Here is a 20,790-nt window from a genome sequence, read left to right as displayed (position 1 = left end):
GAGTTTCTCGAAGAGGTATTTGACAGGATCTATTTTGGAATACACCTTGACAGAGTAGCTAAGCATGTAATGGCGTAGCTTCTTTGTTGCCCACACAAGAGCGAGGCACGTCTTTTCGAGAGGTATGTACTTGCATTCATACTCCAAGAACTTCTTACTAACGTAGTCGATAGCTCTTTCTTCTTTTCCTACGGTTTGTGCAAGCATAGCCCCCATGGCTGTTTCGGTCACTGTGAGATATAAACCCAGAGGTTGATCTCGTTGAGGAGGCATGAGCACTGGTGGCTTGGCTAGTATCTCCTTAATTCTGTCAAACGCTTTATGGCAATCGTCGTCCCATATGGTATGGTCTGTTTTCTTGAGCTTCTTGAAAATGGGCTCGCAGATCATAGTACGCTTCGATATGAATTAGCTTATATATTGCACCTTGCCTAGGAATCCTCTAACCTCCTTCTCTATTTGAGATTGTGGCATTTCAATAAGAGCCTTGATCTTGGATGGATCAATTTCTATCCCACTTTGACTGACGACATATCCTAGGAGTTTGCATGACGTTACCCCGAATACGCATTTCTGGGGATTGAGCCTCATGTTGTATTTTCGCAATCTTAGGAAGAATTTAAGAAGGTTGTCAATGTGCCCCTTTCTATCCTTGTATTTCACAATCATATCATCAATGTACACTTATACTTCTTTATGCATCATGTCATGTAGTAATGTCGTTGCGGTTCGTTGATATGTGGCTCCAGCATTGATTAGCCCGAATGGCATAACAGTATAGCAATAGGTGCCCCATTGAGTGACGAAGGTGGTCTTATGCATATCTTTTATGGCCATCTTGATTTGATTATATCCTGCATATCCGTCCATGAAGGACAACAACGCGTGGTCTACTGTATTGTCTACCAATATGTCGATATGTGGTAGTGGGAAATCGTCTTTGGGACTTGCCTTGTTTAAGTCTCTGAAATCAACAAAAACTCGAATTTCCCCATCCTTTTTGGGTACGGGTACTATATTAGCCACCCAGTCTGAATACTCGGAAACTTTGATGACCCGGATTTGAATTATTTATGAACTTCTTGTTTGATTTTAAGAGCCCATTCGGTCCTCATTCGACGAAGCTTCTGCTTTACAGGCTTGAAACCTGGCTTGATTGGAACTCTGTGTTCTGCAATATCCCTGTCGATCCCTGGCAAGTCTTTGTAAGACCAAGCGAAAACGTCTTTGAACTCGTTTAGGAGGTCTAAGAAATCGGCCTTTTCGGTCGGGTTTAAGGTGGTCCCTATCCTAAGTTCTTGGGGTTCTAGTTCGGTTCCTACATTGATGGATTCAGTGCTCTCTATAACTGGTGCCCCTTCCCCCTCTTGCAGTATTTCTTTAGCTATGTAAGGAGGTAATTCGATTGAGTCTGGGTCATGATCATCCTCATTATCTTCGTAAATAGAATTGCATTTAGAATAACACAAAGAGTAAGCAGAATCTGATTTATTCATATTAAATTTTGAAAAGAGTTGAAACAAAGAAGCCATCTATTCAGTAGTCAGTGGCGGTAAAGGGACAGCTTCTTGGACATTTCCCAGGCTACTGTTACTACTTGACGCTAAGCTAGGAGGAACAAGAGGATTTTGAGTGACGATAGGAGGAGACTCTCTAAGGCTTCTCTAGACTTAGACTCTGATTCCGACTCTGACTCGAATTCGTTGTCTTCAGGTTCTCCTCTCCTTCTCCAGTGGTGACTTTGAAGAACTTTACTTGGTTGTTCGTCAACTTGATCGATTTTCTCCATCCTTTATGCTGATCTGAATTGGCTTCGGTGATTAATGTTGTAGGGTTGAAATGGTCATCCTGAACTATCATGGTAATAATCTCGTCCTGTGTAGCTCTAACAAATCAGTCCTCCCCAAACAGAAGACTAACAGCCTGTTCGTCTGAACAAGGTGTTTGACGAGTTTTGACGGTAGGAACCGTTTATGGAGGAATGAAGTAACAATCGTGGAAGACCTCGATTCCAGCTAGTTGCGTTCCCTTGTAGTTCCAAGGTCCGGGAAACCCGTGAAAGTATTCTTGACTCCCCTCTCTGACGAAATATCCATTTAGAGTAGGGAGGTAAGATCGCATTTGGATTCCATGGTTCTTACGATTCTGAAACTGAGTGAGCATTTCCAACGCTTCTTCTTTCGTGGGTTTGTATCCCAATCCTAATGGTATCCTTTGAGAGTTTCCTTCTTTGAAAGGTGCAAAGGTATTCTTCTTGGCAGGATTTAAAGACACTCCCGAGAAGTATCCCTGAGACTTGAGTATGTGGTTGACCACTAAATTGGAGTATGGATTGAAGTATAGAGGCGCCAGTTCACTCTCTACAAGATTTATGCTATGAAAGCCCCCAAGCTCTTATACTGGATCCGTGACTACTTGTTGATTGCTTGACATCTTCTCTATTACTGCCTTGATAGGTGACGAAGTGATCGTCACTACTTTGCCATCTAGTGGGATCTTGATTTTTTGGTGCAAGGTGGATGTCACTGCTTTGGAAGCGTGGATCCAAGGCCTTCCCAGAAGTATGTTGAATGATGCTTCGATATCTACTATTTGAAAATTAACCTTTCGCTCGATCGGCCCTGTGGCTATGGTGGGGTTGACTAGTCCTACCACTTTGCATCGTGTTCCATCATATGCTCGACCAACTTAGTTAGTAGGAGTCCAAAGTGACTCTTTCATGCCCAACTTGTATGTTGTTTTCAATGGTATGACATTGACTGCAGTGCCATCATCTACCAATGTCATTGGCATGTTTTTCTTTAAGCATATGATGGTAATGTATAGAGCTAGGTTGTGACTGGCGCCGAAGGGAGGCAAATTCTCATCTGAGAAAGTAACTAGGTTACTTAGCTTGGTTGAATCTTGGAAGACCAAGTTGACTACATCGTTAGGCGTAGAGTTGTGTGCCACATTTAATTTAGCCATGGCTTACAGTAAAGCTTTGCAATGAGGAAATGAACTTGCTACTAGTTGCCAGACCGAAAGATCATCCTTTGTCTTATGTAGTTGCTTTAGTAAATGGTCAGTAGATGTGTCTTCGCCATCATTTGGTGTGATGACATTGGTATTAGTAACTGGACCATTAGTTATAGGACTGTTTAATTTTAAGAAACATTTTGATATGGACCCTCTGAGCGAGTAAGGTGGTCTATATCTTGATCTTCGCTAGCTTTGACTATCTCTTCACTAACCTTGACGAGATAGTGTTCAGTGAGGTATTCATCTTCATCGTCATCGGCCCATATTCCATTGACATTAGTAAGTTCTCTCAATCTTATAATCTCAGCTTCTAAACTGATTATTTGGTCGACTAGACCGTCAACTACGATGACTACCTCTTGCATTGTAGAATTTTGAGACAGATTTAGTGGCACGCTCTCCTTCGGTATGGTGCTTGGATTACGGAGGGATGCTACTATATTCTCCAGTTCTGAAACTTGTCTACTCACACGCTTTGCCCATGCAATAAAATCGGTGATGGTAGGAGAAATGGTGGAGTAACTCCCCTCATCTTCTAATACATGAATTTCGTCTTCGATTGGAGAAATAAGGTGTGAACAATCTAAGGTGGATTCTTCATCTGTAATCATCAGAACTCCAAGAGGATTATGAGTATTGTTAGGCTTACCTCCAGGAGGTAAAGGTAAACGACCATCTTCGATCATGTCCTAAAGGACGTGTTTCAGCTTGAAGCATTTCTCTGTATCGTGCCCTTTACCTCTATGATATTCGCAGTATGCATTTTCGTCCCAGAACTTAGACTTCTTTTCTGGGTCAGGTGTAGGTCCTATGGGTTGGAGTTTACCTTGTTTCATCAATCTTTTCAGAACATTGGAGTAGGTATCGCCAATGTTTGTGAACTTCCTTTGCGGGTTATTCTTCTTTGATGATTCGAGAAGGTTAACTTCATCAGTCTTGCTAGTAGAGCCATAGGAACGACTCGTTGAGCCTTGATATCCATGACCTAATGTTTTGGACAAGAGCCCCTTACGGATGGCATTTTCGATTCTTGTCCCTAGCACAGTTAGATCTTTGAAGATTTTTATGTTTTGGTACCTCAAGTGGTTTGCATAAATGGGTCTCAGGTTGTCCACAAATTTCTCCACAAGGGTTCCTTCATCTGGACGTTCGACTAATTGTGTGCTAGTCTTTCTCCACCTACTTAGGAAGTCGATGAAGCCTTATTTTTCATTTTGGGTAAGAACCTTAAGATTGCGCATGTTGACTTGGATTTCAGCATTATCCGCGTATTGTTTAGTGAATTCAATTGCGGCGTCATCCCAGGTGGCAATATTCTTATGCTCTAAAGAGTAGAACCATTGCTTGGGAATGGTATCGAGATATGAAGGAAATATCCTTAAGAACATCTCAGGTTTGATGCCTTTGATAGACATGTAGTCTTTGAAAGCACGAATGTGGTTCAAAGGGTTTTCATGCCCCTTGAACTTTGGGATGTCAGTCATGTTGAAGTTGGTTGGAAATTGAGCATTCACAGCCTCATACTTGCGATTATTTTCCCTGTAGATGTCATCTCCCTTGAGGTACATTAGTTGTTCCTCTAAGTATTGGAGTCGCTTTTCAGCTTCGGTAAGACCTACTGGATTTCTTGTGGCCCAATGAAGGGTGGAATATTATCATGCACAACTTCGCTAGGAATATCATCTTCTGCAGAAGGGTGTCTAGTTTCTACAGCAACAATTCGGCCTTCAATAGCGTTGAGGCGATCATAGGCTTGGTCTTGGCTTGTTTGGAGACGAGCAAGCGCAGCTAGGATTTGATCATTACCATTTGGGAGTTGACCGCTGACACTTGTGGTACTAGTTTCAGGCATCTTGGAAACTGGATAAGAGATCGACGACGAATCAAAACACGATCGACCATCCTAGCACACTTACTCAAGGAAAAGACTCGACTCGTGAACTAGGATTGTGCCACTTGTGTTAAGTGTGATTTGAAAATGACAAAGTTCGGAAATGTTTGTGCCACTTGTGTAGTTGTAGGATTGTGCCACTTGTGTAGTTGTAGGAGTGTTGACTCGAAGTGAGGTTTAGAAATGGGTTTTGAGGCCTGAATTTTGACTGGAGATTTGGACAGAGTTTCGACTCATTTTGCGCTAATTTGGACCATTTTCGAAAAAAGGTTTTGATTTAAAAAAAAATCGTCATAGTTTCGTTTTACGAAATGGTGATCACGTATGGTACAAGCATTTATACAGGCATTATAACAGTATGTTGAGTGCATTTAGAATGGTTTTGGCTTAAAAGGTGGCACTACAACAAAAACGCGGCATAGTGACGGTCATACCGACGGAAAAAACAAGCCGTCAGAAAACTCGGGATACTGACGGATTTTTGACGGAATTTCCGTCGGTATCAATTACTGACGGATTTCCCGTCACGAGTAATTGGCGCATTAACAAAGTCAATGGCGCTTAAAAACTTGTGACGAAATATCCGTCAGTATTTCCAGAATACTGACGGAAATTCCGTCATTGGCTGCCACACCCAACAGTGCATGACAGCTGTATGGCAATTGGGAAAACTGGCGGAAATTCCGTCAGTAAAACACAAAAACTGACGGAATTTCCGTCACACGTTTTATTTTTTTGAACACAGGTGTGTGACAACCTGTCACAATAATTGTCCCAGTGACGGAAATTCCGTCAGGATTTTGAAAAAACTGACGGAATTTCCGTCAGTAGTCTAAATTATATGACGTCTAAAATTGATGCATTATTGGTCTGGTAAAGTGCGCCTATGACGGAATTTCCGTATGTTTTTTAGAAATACTGACGGAATTTCCGTCAGGAATCCTATTTAACTGACGGGATTTCCGTCAGTCCTTCCTTTTATCTCAAACACGGGATCCATTCAATATCACTTTACCAATTTTCCCCCAAAATTACAAATCGCCAAACCCTCCTCCACCACCTTAAAACCCGACACCACCACCACCCTCCTCCACTTCCGGCGCCGCCACCACCACCAACAACACCACCACGCCGTCGCCATCATTATAAGGTAATTTTTTGTGTTTTTCTTCTTTTCTCCTTTCTCTTTTTCCTTTTCCTTTAATTTTTTTTATTTTTTTTTTCTCCATAGCCTCCCGCCGCCACCTCCTACTGCCGCCACCCCTGCCGTCGCCCCTCCTGCCGCCGCCACCTTTCCTCTTTCTCATCCTTCTTTTTCATTTTTTTTTTCTTTGTGGACTTAATTAGGTATTTGTCTTTTAATTTTTTTTGTTTAATTATCTTAATTGAATTAGAATATTAGTTATTGTTTTAATTATTGTTGAATTATTGCTGATGTTGATGCATGTTGACTTAGGATAGAAGCCAATTTTGTTTAAATGTTGATTGTGACGGTTTTAATGTATGCATCTAATTTTTTGTTAATTAGATTATTGTTAAATTTTGTGAAATGTTAATGTTTTTAAAATGATAATTAGACTAGATATGTAAATTGAAAAATTATTCATGTTAGTTTTTAAAATGATAATTAGACTAGATGATATGTAAAATGAAAAATAAATCATGTTAGTTTATGTTAATTGAAAAAGTAGTAATTGTTGTATGTTTTGTTTTTAATATTTTTAAAATTATTGTTTATATTGACCTAGTACCCACTCAAAAATTACTCACTAGGAGTAATTTTTGAATAGTCCCCATTTTGGGACTGTCTTTGTACGTTTTAAGTCACTTAGGTAGTAAACATGTGCTTGTGATTTGTTAATGAGAAAAGAGTTTGGTGACAATTCCTTTAATGTTCTCTAAATGCATATGTAGAGTAATTATTTATTCTACGTTGTGTATTTGGAGAACGGATGGGAATTGCTGCCGAATTTTTTTTCCTCATTAATAAATCACAAGTACATGTTTGCTAGTGACTTGAAACGTACATTGATGGGTTTAGGTTGGAGTGATATGGACCCAATTCAAAGAAATACAATATTTATATTGGTTAAAATGTTAAATTATTGTGTATTATTCTTGATTTTGATTGTTGTTAGGTTATTTTTTAATGACATATATAAATGTGTAGATACATAATAACATGAAAAGATTAGAACGGCAATGGATGTATGAAAGATTAAACGAAAAAAAGAAACCCAAGAAAGCATTTGCAGAGGGGGTGAAAGAGTTTATTAAATTCGCGGAAGGAAGTAGTGAGTACAAGAATTTAGGTGAAATGAGGTGTCCGTGTAAGAAATGCAAAAACTTAGGTTTTAAAAGGAAAGAAGATGTTCAAATTCATCTTTGGTCGTATGGTTTCGCGATAATTATTATGTATGGACATATCACGGTGAGAAACTACCTAGTACAAATGCTAGTGAGAATCCTTATCGTGAGTTCGTGGAAAATGCATTGCCTGATACTGTTGACCAAATTTTGGAGGATCGACTTAATCCTGATGACCTTAACGACGCAGTTATGAAACCCCGAACCCCCAAGTTTCTTCGTTCTTTAAAATGTTAGAGCAAGACGAACAACCGGTGTTTGAGGGAAGTGATATGAGTTTGTTTCAAGCAGCTGCTAGGTTGTTATCACTCAAATGTGAGAACAACATATCTCTTAGATGCGCTAATGGTTTTGTGTCGTTCATTGGTGACATAATTCCAAAGGAAAATTAAATGGCGCGCAATTTTAATGAGATTAAAAAAGTTTTGAAGGGACTCCAACTTCCCCATGAAAAGATTGATGCATGTATCAATGGATGCATGCTTTTCTGGGAGGAAAATTCTAATCTTGAAGAATGTACAAAGTGTCGTGCATCTCGGTATAAAGGTAAAAAGAATTCAAGTGGGAGGCGCATTCCATGTAAACCAATAACTTATTTCCCGCTTGCGCCAAGGTTACAACGACTATATGCAACCAAGCACATAACAAGTGAGATGAGTTGGCACTACAAAAACTCTCGATTAAGAGAAAAGGGAACAATGGCACATCCAAGTGTTGGAGAAGCGTGGAAGCATTTCGATAGAGAGCATCCAGATTTTGCAAGTGAACCCCGGAATGTTAGGCTAGGTTTGTGTACGGATGGATTTCAACCTTTTGGGCAGTTTGGGACGAAATACTTTTGTTGGCCCGTGATTGTGACTCCGTACAACTTACCTCCTTGGTTATGCATGAAGAGACAATTTCTGTTCTTATCTGTACTAGTTCTCAGTCCTAAGAACCCTAAGTCAAATTTAGATGTTTTCCTCCAACCGTTGATCAAAGAGTTGAAACAACTTTGGGAGACCGGCGTGGACACCTACGATGTCTCTAAGAAACAAAAATTTCAATTAAGGGCTGCATTAATGTGGACGATCAACGATTTCCCGGCATACGGCATGCTTTCTGGTTGGTCCACAAGTGGATATCGTGCCTGTCCTTATTGTCCAGAAAATGATCATAGATCTTTTTGGCTTAAAAATAGCAAAAAGGTTTGTTGGTTTGATTGTCACCGTGAGTTCTTAAGACCTGATTATCCTTTCCGCGACAATTGTAAGCAATTTCTTAAAAACAGAAAAACTGAGAATCGCATAGCCGCATCGAAACTAACGGGTGATGAAGTGTGGGAATCCGTAAAAGGCTTGCCTAAAATAGTTAAAGCTTCTGATCAAGAATTGAAAAGATTGAAAGATCAGAATGAAGGTTGGTGGAAACAAAGCATATTCGGGGAACTTCCCTACTGGAAAACGTTGTTGATTCGACACAACTTGGACGTTATGCACATTGAGAAAAAAAATTTTGAACAACTTATCAACACCATCATGGATGTACCTGGTAAAACTAAATTTGACCCTAAGGGTAAAGAAGACTTTAATGAACTTTGCTATAAACGGCCCACATCATCTAGGTTTGTTTTATCAACCGCGGAGAAAAAGGCTCTATGTGACTGGGTTGCTAATTTAAAATTCCCGGATGGTTATGTGTTAGATTTGAGTCGGTGTGTTGACCATAAAAAGATGGTGTTACATTCCATGAAAAGTCATGATTGTCATGTCTTTATGGAACGATTAGTCCACGTTGCCTTGAAAGAGTTTCTCCCGACAGGTCCTTGGAATGCAATAACTGAGATAAGCCAATTTTTTAGAGACCTGTGTACTTCTACGATTAGAGTTGATTCTATGGAACGTCTGGAGTCAAACATTGCGGAGATAATATGCAAGTTAGAGAAGATATTTCCCCCGTCTTTTTTCAATTCCATGGAGCATTTGCCTCTTCACCTACCTTATGAAGCGAAAGTTGGAGGACCTGTTCAATATCGATGGATGTATCCATTTGAGAGATTTCTTAATCATTTAAAAAAAAAAGATTGGCAACAAAGCTCGGGTGGAGGGTTCAATATGCAACGCTTTTTTGTTAGAGGAAATTTCAAATTTATGTTCTTTTTATTTCGAAGATCACATTGACACAAAAGCAAAAGACTTAGATGTTGGTGTAAATTCCGATGACCAGTTGAAATCTAAGTTACCCGAGTTATTCAATGATGACATGGGAACTACAACCGGGAAATGTATACAGAGGTACTTAACTGAGAAAGAGTATGAAGAAGCTCATTTTTATGTGCTAAGGAATTGTGGAGATGTTTTAGAGACTTATGAAAAGTAAGTTAACACTTCATCATTACTCAATTGGTTTTTAATTATCAAATTAGATCGAATTTATAGGTAATTAATACATAACTAAAACATGCTTTCCCTACTTATAGAGAATTTGAGACACATATCAAAATCAATTTTCCTGATGTCACATCCTCTAATGATGTTTGGGCATCACATGACAAAAGTTTTCCGAAATGGTTCCGAAATCAAGTAAGTGATGATACATTTTCTTTGAAATTGAACTACACATTTAGATTTCTTATTAGATATTGAAAAAAAATATAACAACTTAATTAACATTGTTTTATTTATAGGTTCATAGATTGAAGGATCATCTAATAATAGCTTTAGCATTGCGTCCTAGTAACATGGTCAAGTCTTGGAGACGGTATTCCATCAACGGATATAAGTTTCGAGCTTTTAAGGAGGGAGTTGATGTTTCGAAGTCTATGTTAAGCAATGGGGTTTCTGTGAATTCAACTGAAGGGTTGGACTACTATGGAACCCTAAATGAAGTAATTGAGCTTTCTTATTATGCCGAGCAAAGGGTTTAAAGGGTTATATTGTTTAAATGTGATTGGCTTGATAGTTCTCCACAAGGACTTAGTATCCATACGGTTTATGGACTTGTAGATGTAAACGAGAAAAAGAAACTTCGTGGACATAACCCATTTGTGGCAGCTTTTCAAGTCGATCAAGTTTGTTATGCTCCTTATCCAACCATTAAGAAAGGTAATCACGTATACAGTGGTCCGCGGTTTTTAAAACCAAGGCAAGATCACAAGTTGATGCTCCTATTGAAGAAAGTGTCTTTCAAGAAGATGTGGTTGTGAATGATCACTCAATTTCACCGATTTTGTTGGAAGATATAGAGGATGAAGATGTATACGAAGTGGCAGTGGAAAGAGGTCAAGGGGAATATGACAGAGACGTTGGAGAAGAAGGGGATGAAGATGAAGTTGAAGAACTTATTAGATACGAAAATGAGGAATCAGAGGAAGAAGTAGGAGTGCTTTTTTCAGAGGATGAACTTGTTTTGATTTATAGTGATAGTGATAGTGAGGAGGACTAGTTGTAATTGTAGAATTATTAATACATTTGTAAAAAAATTTAAAGTTTAAACATTCAATAAAATTTGCCCTCCGTTTTTTATTACTTGTCGTTCTAGCCTATTTGGTTTTTTGTTTTATACATGTCGTTTTAGCTTAACATCAATAGTGTGTTTCAATTTCCAAGTTTTGGTTATAAGAAACCTCTCAATTCAACCAATAAAATGCATTAAAGAAGAGGCAAGTGGTAATTAGTTCACAGTTTTCCATAGTTAGTGTTTGTTTCAATTGTTTATATATACCCTGCAGAAATGGTTGTTTTGAACTAACGTTTTCTCTTTGAACTAACAATTTGAATTGTTTTCATGCAGTGATTATGCCGAACATTTTTCGCCGTTATTTTGGGAGCAATAATAATGCATCTCAACATGATCGGGAGGACGAGGAGGTTGAGGATGAGGTGGATCCGAATCGTCCATCACAGAGACAGGAGGAGATGCAGGTGACTCTCTCATCGGCCCGTGTTCGGCGAGATCATTTTTGGTAAGTTTATGTTAATTTTTTTATTTTTAAAACTTAACATTTACAGTTTTAATTTCAAATATTTATGTGTTTTTCAGGTGGGATGACGAACCAATCAAGAAATATGTTACTTGGTCGTTCACTCGTAACACAGGAGATGAGTACTTCACTAGGTGGGGTGAAGCGAGTAACGCACAGCGTCAGAAGATGTAGAATTACTTTGCGGTAATTATGTATTTCAATAATAATTTTCTTAAGTTTATAAGAATTTTCTTGAGTTTATAATAATATTCGTAAGTTTTATATAACTAATTTCAGACTTGTTTTTGAAACAGACTCGTGTAAGATCCATCGATCCTGGCTATGATCCTGTGCCTGAGTGGCAGTCGAGGGTAACGAGGCAGATTACCACTCTTATTAATGGACTAAAATATAATAAGAAACCGCCAAAGTGGGTGCCTGTTACTTGGTGGGAGAGACTTAAGAATAGGCCACAAGATCCTACTTTTCCAAACATTCGAAAATCAACACGGCAAATAGGAAGTCGGGTGGTAAAGATGGGAAAGCATTGGGCACTCACACTCTTGGTCGGAAGAGTTGCTCCGATGCTTTGAAGGAATTGGTAAGTATTGTTTATATTGCTTTTAAAAAGTGGTTAATATATATGATTGACAAATATATACTTGATTTTACTTGTTTCCATACTAATTTCAGGGTCAAGAGGCCACCCCCCACAAGTTGTTCACGAAGACGAAGAAAAATAAGAAGGGCGAGTGGGTTAACCCTCGAGCGACTGCGATTGAGGTAAGTTTCTGTATTCAATTTAATATTTATTTTTATTACAAAGAACGATAATATCTTTCTTATAAAGATAGGTATATATATATATATATATATCATTTCTAACGATTTTCTCTTTTTCCAGCGTCATTTCCAAGCGGAGATGAGTCAACCATTGCCACCTGGACAATCTCCTGACGAGATTCGGGCGTACTACAAGGCTGTAGGAGGCTTTGACGAGAAGAACCGGATGTTTGGGACCGGAGATAAAGGGGCCGAAATATGGTATGATCTTCCTCCTAACAAAGCTGGTCGACAGTCTTTCTCTTATGCTTCTAGCATGATTTCACAGCTTTCCGCCCAAATGAATGATGAGCGAGCCGCTCGAATTGCTCTTGAAAGACAGGTTCGTGAACAAGCTGAACAAATGGCGGCAATGAAAAAGGCTTGGGCTGATATGCAAGCATCTCAACCCCCAAACACGTGTTCACAATTTCCTCCACATAGACGGGATGACTTTGGGGGTGGTGATGACGGGTTTGGAGGTAGTGGTAGTTTTATTGAGCCTATAATAAGTTAGAGCCTTCAGGTTAGAGCCTTTAGGTTAGAACCTTTAATTTGGTTAGTATTGTCGTCTAGTAGGGAGTATGAAAAACATGGTAAGACAATTCTCTTTTGTGTTTAATTAGTAAGACAATGTACGAATTTGACTATCTTTTTATGTAAAACATTTTGCGTTCAATTCTCTTTTGTTGTTGTAACATTTTGTTTCTGACCTAAATCCATGAGTTATCTACTTTAGAAAATCTGTTTTGGTGCCCACATCGATGCGTGGGGGGGTTTTCTAGATGAGCGAACTTCGGGACGAAGTTCATTTTAAGGGGGGAAGAATGTAATACTCCGTATTTTATATCGCTAATTGAGTCGAGTTAATTGTTTAGTTGTATTGATATCGTAAGATCGAGTTATTCGTAAACTTGTTAAGACGGGTTTAACTGAACGAAGTCACGTTAACTAATTCTTTTACCAACCACGCTGACCCATGACTTTTACCCATTTACCCAGGCACGTTTACCCATGACCCATTTACCATCTAACCTAATCTTAACCTAATTCTACCCTAACACTACAAAACCCTACTCCCTCACCCGCCTACCTCATTTCAGCGGCATATTTCCCAACCTTCACGCAAATCGACAGAGAGAGAGAGAGAGTGTGTGGGTGTTGACGGCGCAGCAAGGAAGGCCTTAGGGTGGTTGTCGACGTCCATAGGCAACCCTGGTGGCTGTCGTGGTGGCAGAAAAGGTATGAGTGCAACCCTTTCCTTTTGTTTTCGTTTTTCTGTCGGGTTTTGTTTGTTGTGGCGTGACTCAGGGAGGTGATGTTGGTGGTTGGTGTCGGGGATATGGTACTGGGTGGTTTGTGTCACCCCTATTGGTGGCGGTTAGGGAGGTTTTTAGCGGCGGATTTGGCGGCAAGAGGTGTTATTGACAGGGACAATCAAACGGGTATTAGCAGGGATTTTCAGGCGGGTTTAGATGGTTAGGTTGGGGTGGCACCACCGTGGACTCGGGGGAGGTCGAAACGGCGGTGCCAAGGCGTCTGGGTGCGTGGTTTGACGGCGAGCAGGGCTGTGGTGGTTTGGCAGGGGTTAGGTGATGGCTGCGGTGGTTGTGAGTCGAGGACAGGAGGGGCGTTTGGTGAGGCACGGTGGTGAACCAGGCCAAATGCACGGTGTTGTATCATGAAGGGAAGGCGAATGTCGTAGCCGATGCTTTAAGTCGGAAGTCTATCCATGCCCTGATCAGTGCCAGATCCAGGGTGAGGATGTTTGGTGAGCTAAGGAAGATGGGGATTTACATGATCCGACGAGGTGAGACCGTTGGAGTTATGACAGTTGAGCCGGAGTTGTACGAGGAGATTCGAGAGCTACAGAAAGAGGATGCTAGAATCCAGAAATGGCGCAATGAGGTAGAGCAGGCAGGTGCAGAACCTTACTCTAAATTCAATATCCATGCAGATGGGAGCTTGACGTTTGGACAGAGGTGGTGTGTGCCAGCTAACGAGGAACTGAAGAAGAAAATTCTCACTGAAGCACATGCTACTCCTTATTCTGTACACCCTGGAGGGGATAAGTTATACAAGGACCTCAAGAAGACGTTTTGGTGGCCTAATATGAAGAAGGAAGTCGCTGAGTTCGTGTCTCGATGTTTGACATGCCAGAGGGTGAAGGGTGAGCACAAGAGACCACATGGGAAAGTTCAGCCGCTAGATGTGCCAGAGTGGAAGTGGGAGATTATTTCCATGGACTTCATCGTTGGGTTGCCTCGGACTCAAAGAGGTAACAACATAATCTGGGTGATCGTCGACAGATTGACCAAGTCAGCTCACTTCATTCCCATGAAAGATACTTGGAGTAAGGCTGAGTTGGCTAAGGCTTATGTTCAGTACGTGGTAAAGTTGCATGGTGTGCCTAAGGATATCGTCTCCGACAGAGATTCCAGGTTTCTATCCAAGTTCTGGCAGGATTTGCAGTCATTGATGGGTACTCAACTGAAGATGAGCACCGCTTTTCATCCCGCTACTGACGGTCAGACAGAGAGGACTATTCAGACCCTCGAGGATATGTTGAGAGCTTGTGTTCTAGAGTTTGGCGGATCTTGGGAGGACAGAATGGGGTTGATCGAGTTTTCTTACAACAACAGTTATCACGCTAGCATTGGGATGGCACCTTTGAGGCGCTTTATGGTAGGAAATGCAGGAGTCCTGTGTGTTGGGATGATCGATCAGACGCTGTTATTTTGGGGCCAGAGATGATTCAGGAGATGGTTGAACAGGTACAGATTATCAGGCAAAGGATGAGAGCTTCTCAGGACAGACAGAAGAGCTATGCTGACACTAGGAGAAGTGACATTTGTTTCGAGGTGGGAGAGAAGGTACTACTCAAAGTGTCGCCGATGAAGGGAGTTATGAGGTTCGGGAAGCGAGGAAAGCTGAGTCAGAAATTCATCGGACCTTTTGAGATTTTGGACAGAGTTGGAGAGGTGGGCTATCGTTTAGCTTTGCCACCAGCGTTAGCCAGAGTTCACAATGTCTTTCATGTTTCCCAGTTGCGGAGGTACCTGAGCGATCCATCACATGTGTTGAGTCCTGAGGTGATCGAGGTGGATGAGCAGTTGTCCTATCTGGAGACACCTAAGGAGATTTTGGACAGGAAGGTGAGGAAGACCAGGAATGGAGAGACAGCTTTAGTGAAAGTCTTGTGGACTAACCACAATGTTGAGGAAGCTACATGGGAGACTGAGGCTTCCATGAGGGAAAGCTATCCACACCTGTTTGCATGAGGTAAGTTCCGGGACGTAACTTTCTTTTTAGGAGGGTAGAATGTAACATTTTGTTTCTGACCTAAATCCATGAGTTATCTACTTTAGAAAATCTGTTTTGGTGCCCACATCGATGCGTGGGGGGGTTTGCTAGATGAGCGAACTTCGGGACGAAGTTCATTTTAAGGGGGGAAGACTGTAATACTCCGTATTTTATATCGCTAATTGAGTCGAGTTAATTATTTAGTCGTATTGATATCGTAAGATCGAGTTATTCGTAAACTTGTTAAGACGCGTTTAACTGAACGAAGTCACGTTAACTAATTCTTTTACCAACCACGCTGACCCATGACTTTTACCCATTTACCCAGGCACGTTTACCCATGACCCATTTACCATCTAACCTAATCTTAACCTAATTCTACCCTAACACTACAAAACCCTACTCCCTCACCCGCCTACCTCATTTCAGCGGCACATTTCCCAACCTTCACGCAAATCGAGAGAGAGAGAGAGTGTGGGTGTTGACGGCGCAGCAAGGAAGGCCTTAGGGTGGTTGTCGACGTCCATAGGTAACCCTGGTGGCTGTCGTGGTGGCAGAAAAGGTATGAGTGCAACCCTTTCCTTTTGTTTTCGTTTTTCTGTCGGGTTTTGTTTGTTGTGGCGTGACTCAGGGAGGTGATGTTGGTGGTTGGTGTCGGGGATATGGTACTGGGTGGTTTGTGTCGCCCCTATTGGTGGCGGTTAGAGAGGTTTTTGGCGGCGGATTTGGCGGCGAGAGGTGTTATTGACAGGGACAATCAAACGGGTATTAGCAGGGATTTTCAGGCGGGTTTAGATGGTTAGGTTGGGGTGGCACCACCGTGGACTCGGGGGAGGTCGAAACGGCGGTGCCACGGCGTCTGGGTGCGTGGTTTGACGGCGACCAGGGCTGTGGTGGTTTAGTAGGGGTTAGGTGATGGCTGCGGTGGTTGTGAGTCGAGGACAGGGGGGCGTTTGGTGAGGCACGGTGGTGAACCAGGCCAAATGACGGCCCTGGTTCGACTCGCCGGCGGCAGTCGACCAGGTTGGGGTCGGTTGTTGGTGGTGGGGTCGAAGAGGGGAGCAGGCCTGGTGGTGGTCGTGGTGGTTCAGGCGGCGCGTGAGGGGTGTGGACGAGAGTGAAGGCGCGGGTTGTAAGAGTCGGGTTGATGGGATTATTCAATGTTTGTTTCGATTCTCTTGATCGTATAACTCGTTTTATCTTTTATTTATCGTATTCTTAATTAGCTAATTTAATTCCCGAGTTATTTAAAATGTTTAGAGACGGGTTTGAGTCGGGTTTGTTAAAATGGAAAAGCTGTTAGATCGGGAAAGTTTCCATTTAAGGAAACATTCCATTTTCAGAAGTTTCTATTTTTAGTAACTTTCTATTTTGGGAACGGGAATGGTTTAAGTAATTGTTTATCATTTATTTATCTTTCAGAGGGCGAATTTGTTGTGGAATATTACCGAGCACCCGACTATTTGATCTGCAAAGATCGAGGTAGGGAATACACGATTGAGTTCTTACGATTATAAAGAGTTGGCATGTTCGGTGATTATATGACATATCTGATTATCTTAATTATCTTGTTGAGCATTATTGTTTCATACGTTTCATACATTGCATTTGCATCGGAGTTGGAGTTGGAGGAGATGAGATTATTGCGATTAAGGCCCGAGCGGGTTCGCAGACTTGCCCTGGTGTCCTCAACAAGGAAATGGCAGATCGGCTACGGTCCATAAATAGTCTAGGGGATCGGTATGGTGGGCGTTCCGGGATGTGTGTGATGGAGTTGAATGGAGGATCATAGCATTGCATTCTTTATTATATCGTATTACTTACTCAACCTCGCGGTTGACCCTGTGTATTCGTGTATGCCTGTGATGATCCATTTATTGGGGAGCAGAGTGACAGGTTGTTGAGATAGTGGGAGCTGGCAGGGGGAGAGCATGGATCACCTGACTTAGAGCTAGCCCACTTTTATTTCTGTTTAGTTATCAGACTTTATTTCCAGTTTGAGACATGTTTCATTTCCATTGTAAACATTTATAAACTTTTAATTTAAAGTACTGTTTATCTTTCCCTTTGTTATCTACTGCCTCGGGTTTCCGAGATGGTAACACCCTTCTTTATCTGAGGAGTCCTAGTTCAGGCCCTTAAATAAATGGAGGTGTTACAAAGTGGTATCAGAGCGAACGATCCTCAGCCCTAAACCAATGAATCCAATGAATATAGGAAGAGTCTAAATAAAATGAACCCCGGGACAGAACTGTTAGGAGCACACTAAAGGTAAGGGATGAGTTAGGGGCCCCCTCACACCGAACCATTGGCCCTATCAGTTTGACCCGGGAACCCTGAGTGCAAATGAGAGGAAGGGTAGAGAAGCTGCATGATGTTGAGCATGACTTCATATATCGTTGCCTAAGTGTTAACTGATTGATATATTAATTATTGCATAAAAGAGTTGGTGGGAGGTAGTGGCATAATACTTTGCATGTTTTAAAGTTGATTCATACTTATATCTCTATAAAGTTTGTGTTAGAAGACTATGTCTAGTGATATGCGGTTATATGATCCCTAAACCATGCTAGATAAACAAGTAGGGTAAGAAGTGATAGAATTGGCTAGAGTTGCCAAGGTGATTTTGTGTTGCAGCTAATTCCTAAAATTCTCTTGTAGTCATGCCTTTAAGAAGGAACACGGCTGTAAACATCACCCAGGAAGAGTTAGACCAGCTACTGGCTGAGAATGAGGCCCTAAAGGCCAAAAGAATGGACCCTGCTAAGATGAGTACAATAGTGGCGAGGCATAACCCTACCATCTTCACTGGAGAGGGGTAACCTCACATGTTGGGAGATTGGTGTCGGGAGTTCACCAACCTATTCGAGCTGATAGCTTGTCCTGAAGAGCTGATAGCTTGTCCTGAAGAGCTGCAAGTAGACCAGGCTGCCCACTACCTCAGGGCTACAGCTGGGGAATGGTGGACTAGGAACAAGGCGGACATTCGACATGTTGCTAGGGATATTGAGGAAGGATACGTGTCTTGGTTGGAATTTCAAGTGATACTAACGGACCAGTTCATGCCAGAGTTCAGGAAAGGTAAGCTGAGGGAGGAGTTCGATACGTTTAAGATGACAGAGGACATGATGGTGGACACATACCATAGGAAGTTCCGACTGTTGGCTTCATATATCGATGAATTTGCTAAGAACGAGACCATGCTGGCTATGAGGTTTGAGAGGGGACTGACGGTGGATATCAAGAAGAGGCTCACGGCAGCTCCACCTACCACCGTTCAGGACATCTATCTGAGGGCTGGTGCTGATGAGAGGCTCTCCGAGCAGATCAAGGAGGATAAGAAAGGAAAAGCTGAGAAGAGGAAGCCGGAAACTGTCAGTGATAATACTGGGGCCAAGAAGCCGAATTCAGGCAAGTTCGGTGGATACTCCACCAATAGTGCTCCTGGGGGGATGAGGAATCAAAGCGGAGGCAGTTTCAGAGGTGCTAGTATTGGAGGTAATACGTCCAGGGTCACTTGTTTTGGGTGTGGGAAGGTGGGGCACAAGAGATTTGAGTGCCGGAATTCTGGAGGAAACCAAACTGGGGGTTTCCGAACACCTACATCTGGGTTCAGTGGGTCTTGGACAGCGGGATCAGGGTACAACAACTACCGTACTCCTAACACTGGCTATGGAGGAGGTGCCCGATCTGGGGCAAGTAACAGTTATCAAGGAAGCTACAACAACTATCAGAACCGTAGCCAGCAAAACCGGCCACTGGGGTGGTAACTTCCGAGAGGAACCGAACGAGGGGAACAAGCAACCCAATACCGCTTCATCGAGTCGATGGGAGCTAAGTCCAAAGGGTGGCAAGCTCTTTGCCATGGGGAAGGAAGCAGCAAAGGAGGATGCCCATGTCGTGACTGGTACATTTCTTGTCAACTCTAAACCCACCTTTGTGTTATTCGATTCTGTGCCACACATTCATTCATATCTAGGGAGCACGTTAGAGCCTTGAACCTTACTACATATGATAGAGTGGTCGATTCTGTTATAGTACCCTCGGGAGAGTCTGTGCCTTGTGATAGAATCTATACCAGTGTACCTATTCAGATTGGTGAGGTTGTCTTTCACTGTGACCTTATGGAGTTTCCATTGGGTGGGTTCGAGGTGATTCTAGGGATGGATTGGTTGGGAAAGTACAAAGCTTTCATTGACTGTTACCAAAATAAGATATCTCTGAGAGGACCTAAGGGAGTCAGAGTAACCTACAAGGGATACATGGTCAAACCCAAAGTCAAATTTATTTCTGTAAATACCCTAAAATCGAGTCTGAGGAAGGGAGACCAGTTGATCTTGTGTCAGATATGGGATAGAGAGTCTGAGACCCCTAGGATTTCTGACATACCTGTGGTGAGAGACTTTGAGGGGGTATTTCCGGAAGAGATTCATGGGCTACCACCTAAGCGTGACGTTGACTTTTCCATTGATCTAAAGCCGGGAGCTGGACCTATTTCTAAACCACCATACCGTATGGGACCAAAAGAGATGGAAGAATTGAAGAAGCAATTGGATGAGTTGGCTGAGAAGGGTTATATTCGACCCAGTGTTTCACCTTGGGGAGCACTTGTCCTATTTGTCAAGAAAAAGGATGGAAGTTTGAGGCTGTGTGTGGATTACCGAGAGTTGAATAACGTGACTATCAAGAACCGATATTCATTGCCAAGGATCGATGATTTGTTTGACCAATTGAGTGGGAAATTTGGAGTGTTCTCGAAGATTGACACGAGGTCGGGTAATCATTAAGCGAGGATAAAGAACGAGGATATCCCTAAGACCGCATTCAGAACCAGATATGGACACTATGAGTTCGTGGTCATGCCCTTCGGCTTGACCAATGCGCATTGTGTTTATGGACCTGACTGATGAATCGGGTGTTCAGTCCTTACCTGGACAAGTTTGTGGTTGTATTCATCGATGATATTTTGGTTTACTCCAAGAATGAGGAAGAGCATGAGGAGCATCTGAGGATAGTGTTGAGAACTCTGGCAGAGAATCAGTTGTATGCCAAGTTGAGTAAGTGTGAGTTCTGGTTGAAGAAAGTTGCCTTTCTGGGGCATGTGATTTCCAAGGAAGGGGTGTCAGTGGATCCTAGCAAGATCGAGGCCGTGACTAGATGGCAGAGCCCAAAGAATGTGGGCGAAATTCGAAGCTTCTTGGGACTAGCTGGATACTACATGAGGTTTGTCAAAGATTTTTCGAAGATAGCAAAACCATTGACATCCCTAATGAGGAAGGAGAACAGGTTTGTTTGGGACGAGAGTTTTGAGAAGGCTTTCTTAACACTTAAAGAGCGCCTAACCACAGCTCCTGTCCTTGCTTTGCCAGATGGGAATGATAACTTCAAAGTTTATTCTGATGCTTCCAAGAAAGGGTTGGGGTGTGTGTTGATGCAGAACGGG

General features: G+C 42.0%; 1 protein-coding gene across 1 annotated transcript; it reads left to right on the top strand.

The window, feature by feature from the left end:
* Nucleotides 1-18,175: 18,175 nt before the first annotated feature.
* Nucleotides 18,176-20,134, top strand: LOC141619442 (uncharacterized). Its single transcript, XM_074436461.1, has 2 exons — nt 18,176-19,113; nt 19,327-20,134. Exons 1-2 carry the CDS (start codon nt 18,176-18,178, stop codon nt 20,132-20,134), a joined length of 1,746 nt encoding a protein of 581 aa, XP_074292562.1.
* The last annotated feature ends 656 nt before the right edge of the window (nt 20,135-20,790 follow it).

This window comes from Silene latifolia, chromosome X, assembly GCF_048544455.1.
Source record: "Silene latifolia isolate original U9 population chromosome X, ASM4854445v1, whole genome shotgun sequence".
In the NCBI taxonomy this organism is placed as follows: Eukaryota; Viridiplantae; Streptophyta; class Magnoliopsida; order Caryophyllales; family Caryophyllaceae; genus Silene; species Silene latifolia.
The sequence above is the reverse complement of the archived record's forward strand: the minus strand, read 5'-3'. Positions and strand labels throughout refer to the sequence as shown.

What these genes read in the sequence shown, in the direction of transcription:
- LOC141619442 (XM_074436461.1), top strand. Translation starts at nt 18,176, where the DNA reads ATGTTGGGAGATTGGTGTCGGGAGTTCACCAACCTATTCGAGCTGATA. An exon ending in CAAAACCGGCCACTGGGGTG is followed by an intron (nt 19,114 to 19,326) that starts GTAACTTCCGAG and finishes ATTCATATCTAG; the next exon opens with GGAGCACGTTAGAGCCTTGA.